Source organism: Diachasma alloeum, unplaced genomic scaffold (genome assembly GCF_001412515.2).
Source record: "Diachasma alloeum isolate Michigan unplaced genomic scaffold, Dall2.0 Dall_scaffold_01201, whole genome shotgun sequence".
NCBI lineage: Eukaryota > Metazoa > Arthropoda > Insecta > Hymenoptera > Braconidae > Diachasma > Diachasma alloeum.
In genome coordinates this window covers 43,173-48,017 of record NW_021681310.1, presented here as the reverse complement: position 1 = coordinate 48,017, position 4,845 = coordinate 43,173, and the positions used below count along the sequence as shown (strand labels likewise).

The following is a 4,845-nucleotide window of genomic DNA, read 5'->3' as shown; positions in this document are numbered from 1 at the left end:
AGGGGAGAGGTCAATTTTTAATTACCGGGATTCACTGTGCGCCGCAAAACAATTATTTTTCTTACTGCGCTGTGATTTCCATGACAGTTTCTTCCATTTTTTACAGAGATTCAGGGATGAAAGAGTGTTAATTGATGGGTAATTTAGTTTTCCGTCAAACAGCCTTTTTTTCATCCCTTAATTTCAATTAGGAGGGGAAAGACAAATTTTTAATTCGCGGGCGGATGGTGAAAAGTCACTGTGCGCCGAGAAGAAAATTGTTTCTCACTGGCCCATGACTTTTGTCGAAGTTTGTATTTTTTTGTTACAGAGATTAAGGGATGCAACGGGGATCGATTGATGGCGAATTTAATTCTCCATCACACCGTCTGGGTTTCATTCCTTAATATTAATTAGCCAGCAAATGAATCACCTGAAAATCATTAAGAACATGTTGAGGACGAGGAGAGTATAAATTTCCCTCCGAAATTATCCCTGTGACAGTGGATTGCTACTGCCGACTTGCCAAGTAACCCGCACAGGCAGTCGCCCAGCCGTCAGATTCGACCGTGGCGCCATCCCTCCATTGGGGTCGAACTATTTTTGCCTTGGGGTCACTTCAACCCCGAGATCTGAGCCTCTACTTTTAGTCAATCCTCTTTGGTCCCCACCGCGCCGCCGTTTCTCATTTTTACTGACGGTCGACCATGTCGCCATCCCTCCCACGGGGTGATACTTATTCTGTTTTGGTGGTCGCCTGAACACTGAGAACTGAGCCTCTACTTTAGTCTATCCTCATTGGTTTAGTATTCAGGATTTAATCCATTTGCGACAACTCGTTCTATTGTTCTGATAAAATGCATCATGTATTGTAACGAATTGGTGTCTGTGTAACAAATTCCGAAATTATTTTATCACCATCTACTAAAGATACTCCCGCTGCTTCAACTCGAATGATTGAGTGAATCAATCGTAACTCATATAAACTTTTCATGCATCCTTCAGGTTAGAAATCAATACAAAATGTGATAATAATCGTACATAATATTTATGAGGCATACCACTTGCATGCATAAAAAATATAATAAATAAAACAATGAAATTTTTTAAAAGAGAAGAGAGACTTCGACAACCAGGCTAATCGAGAAGGTCAAGAATGGGAGTGTGAGTTTGACAAAATGTCACGATCAATCTCGAAGGGGACCAACCAGTCGATAAGTCCAGATTATTCTGAAAGTCAGGAGCGAAACACTTCAATGAATGAGTAAGTTTCTAACGTGAGAAGAAATATATTTTTCTTGCACTTCTAACTGAGTCAGTAATCCGCCGCGTTTCTCAGCAACCAAAAAAATTTTTGTAGTGTTTCTCGATTTTCTGTTCAGTCGGTAAAATAAGTGACAACTGACAATAGCGTTATTTCGTCTTTTACCGACTGAATAAAAAATCGAGAAACACTACAAAAATTTTTTCGTCACATCTGCACGGAAAGTTCGATTTTCCTCCCCAAATGAAGGGAGGACAGTGGCTTATTCCATTCCTCGGATTTCTGTTGTTTTTGACGATCCTCGGAATGACATAACCCACGTTCCTCGATCCCTGCATTTACGAAGAAAAATCGAACTATACCGTGCAGTATGACGAAAAAAGAGTATGTGTACCTAGGAAGGTAAACAGGACATCAAAACTCGCGTGTGGATTAGAATGTCCTGTTTTCCTCCCTTGGTGAACAATCTACTATTTTCTGTACTGCTTCTCACGATTTCTCGTCTGGAAATTGGTATTGCATACTTCTCAACTTCAAAAACTTGAAAATCACTACAAAAAAATCTTGTCCCTGGCTGCTGCGATGGTTTTTTTTACACGTGTGGTTAGCCAGTCCTTGCCTTCGGCTCGGACGCCAACGCCACATGAGTAAAAAACACCATCGCAGCAGCCCGGAAAAATACTATTGGTTGTTGAAAGACGCGGCAAGATTACTGACTCAGTAGTGCAAGAAAAACGCTAGTACAATGAGTAGGAATCCGATGTTTATTTTTTCATTCTGTGAACCTCCCATCATATATTTATTATGAAAATCGACAATGTTGAAAAAAAAATTGTTTTTCAGATCACCGAATTCTTCGCCCAATCGGAAGGATCCAATGTCTCCAGAAGCCAACCACTCAAAATCAAGTATAATCAACGACGACAATGGTCAATCTCCAATCCAAACGAACAACGCCTCAAGATCTCGTGCAAAATCGTCAAGACAAAGCGGTTCGACCTCTCCAGAGCACCGCAATGGCTCCCAGTCCCTCGCAGGAAATGAGACCCCGAAGTTAAGTCATAAAGAGGAACAGTTTTCTAAGGAGCGTTCGCGCTCACTCTCAGATATTTCCAAAGGCTTCAGGTCAAGATCTAACAGCCCTAACAATGCATCGAAACCTTCAAGATCCAGATCTGGCTTTTGGTCGAGAGCGAAGTCTCTATCAAGATCTAAATCCAAATCTCCTGAATTCAATAAAGGTACGCAAGGATCAAGAAGATCTAGGTCGAGCTCAAAAAGTTTTACAGGCACAGAGAGTCAACCCCGGACTAGATTCAGGTCACGTTCAGGGTCAAAAGAGGATTCAGTGACATCAAACCGATCTAGACAGGGGTCAGCAGTTTCTGATCGGTCTCGGACAAGTTCTACTGCTTCAAATAGATCAAGACCAGGTGTATTGACTGCAAAGAGAACAAGAGAAGCTTCTGTAGCTTCGAATAAATCGAGAACTGGTTCTCTTGCTTCAAAGGGATCGAGATCAGCCTCTTTGGTTTCAAACAGATCACGAGCTGGGTCAACAGCCTCAAATAGGTTCCGGTCGCGTTCAGTATCGAGGCATGGCTCTCCACTTAGCAGAAACTCACGCTCACGATCTCGTTCAGACTCTCCTGGATCTTCCAGACCTGGCTCTCCAGCTGTGAGGTATTCTCACTCTAGATCTGACTCGAGATTCCGACGAGACTCTTCAGATACCAGAAATTCACGATCCAGCTCGCATTTAGGCTCACCTCAAGGCTCACTAGCTTCCAATAGATTCAAATCTAGCCAATCCAAATTATGTTCAATCAAATCGACGTCCAGATCGCGATCAAGATCTGCTAACGCCAGGTCCGGGTCCCGTTCAGTGAAGTCGAAATCCAGGTCGCGATCACGTTCTGTTAAATCGCGGTCCAGATCTCGTTCTGATTCTGCCAAATCTAGACGCTCATCTTCTAGATCGGTTAAATCAAGATCCGTGTCACGTTCAAAATCTATTCAGTCGAGGTCTAGGTCACGATCTGCCAGATCGGCGTCCGGTTCACGTAAATCCAGGTCTAGATCACGTTCGCGTTTAATGAAATCAAGATCCAGATCTGGCTCTAGAGCTTCTTCATACTCTCAACCAATATCCAGACGCTCTGTATCAGGTTCTAGATCAAGATCACCTTCTAGGTCACGTTCAAGGTCTAAATCTAGATCAAAATCACAGTCCAGATCACATTCGCGTTCAAGGTCAGCACAATCACGTTCTCGTTCAAAATCACGATCGCATTCACGTTCGAAATCTCGATCGAGATCGGGTTCGCGAAGGAGTAGTAGAAGTCGCAGCACAGACTCAACTGGGAGTTCACTCGGTGTCAAACGAAAACGACGAATTTCAGATTCTGATTCGGAGGCCGAAGCTGTAATTAAGGATAAAAAACTAAAGCACCAAATTGCAGACTCGGAGGAGGAGAGTGAAGAGAAAACATCCACAAATGCAGAAGATGACAATACAGAGAGAAGAATACTGGGAGACGAGGGTGAGGAGGCACCGAAACAATGTAGCTTAGTGGATGAAGGCGAAGATTCTGATGAAGGAGTGCGAGAAGGTGGTGGAGAAGAGAACGATCACATGTCAGACTTTGATCGTATGTTGGCACGTAAGAAGGAGGAACAAACACGAAGACGTAAGCGCAAAGACATTGACATCATTAACGACAATGATGACATAATAGCGCAATTATTAGCGGATATGCGTAATGCTTCAGAGGAGGACAGGAAATTGAATCAGCAGTTAAAACCAGCTACCAACAAAATAGCAATGTTACCGAAAGTTTTATCGCAGCTGAAGAAACACGATCTTCAGTTGGCATTCCTGGAACATAATGTGCTCTCCGTGTTGACTGATTGGCTGGCGCCTATGCCAGATCGTTCTCTACCATCTTTAAGGATTCGTGATAGTTTATTAAAGCTTCTGTGGGAGTTTCCCAGAATCGATCAGGGATCTTTGAAGCAATCGGGGATTGGGAAGGCTGTGATGTATCTTTATAAACACCCACGAGAGACTAAAGAAAATAAAGAACGTGCTGGAAAGTTGATTAACGAATGGGCGAGACCGATATTCAATTTGTCTGCTGATTTTAAAGCATTGTCGAAGGAGGAGAGGATGCAGAGGGACCTGGAGCAGACGCCAGCGAAGAGGAGGAAATCTGATGAGGCTGATACGGGCCACAAGTCCGATATTAATAAAGCACTGAAGCAGAATGATGCGAAACAACTCAGACCTGGTGATCCAGGGTGGGTGGGAAGGGCCAGGGTTCCTGTACCCTCCAACAAGGATTACGTTATCAGACCCGAGTGGAAATCTGAAGTGGATATCAGTCGTACCACCAAGAAGCAGATGAACAGGTTCGAGAGGCATATGAAGAATTATATGGATGGCAAGAGGATAAAAGCAGCCAGACGAGCAGTTGACATTTCTATCGAGGGAAGAAAAATGTCATTATAATTTCAAGTTGCATATTCAGTTCTCCTTCACTCTATTTTGATTCAGTGTTCTTGTGATAAGCATACTACTCGTAAATAAACATTTGAAAATA

The 4,845-nt window shown here is 43.1% G+C and overlaps 1 protein-coding gene across 2 annotated transcripts; it reads left to right on the top strand.

Annotated features, from left to right (window-relative positions):
• Nucleotides 1-779: 779 nt before the first annotated feature.
• LOC107046088 (IWS1-like protein) lies at nt 780-4,845 on the top strand. Of its 2 annotated transcripts, none has more exons than XM_029126674.1 (3): nt 780-984; nt 1,098-1,243; nt 2,087-4,845. In XM_029126674.1, the coding sequence occupies exons 2-3, from the start codon at nt 1,158-1,160 to the stop codon at nt 4,752-4,754; spliced, it is 2,754 nt and encodes a 917-aa protein (XP_028982507.1). In that variant the 5' UTR covers nt 780-984; nt 1,098-1,157; the 3' UTR covers nt 4,755-4,845. The 2 variants fall into 2 exon arrangements, with proteins under 2 accessions (XP_028982507.1, XP_028982506.1); XM_029126673.1 differs by having other exon boundaries at nt 1,093-1,243.

What these genes read in the sequence shown, in the direction of transcription:
- LOC107046088 (XM_029126673.1), top strand. An exon ending in CGAAACACTTCAATGAATGA is followed by an intron (nt 1,244 to 2,086) that starts GTAAGTTTCTAA and finishes ATTGTTTTTCAG; the next exon opens with ATCACCGAATTCTTCGCCCA.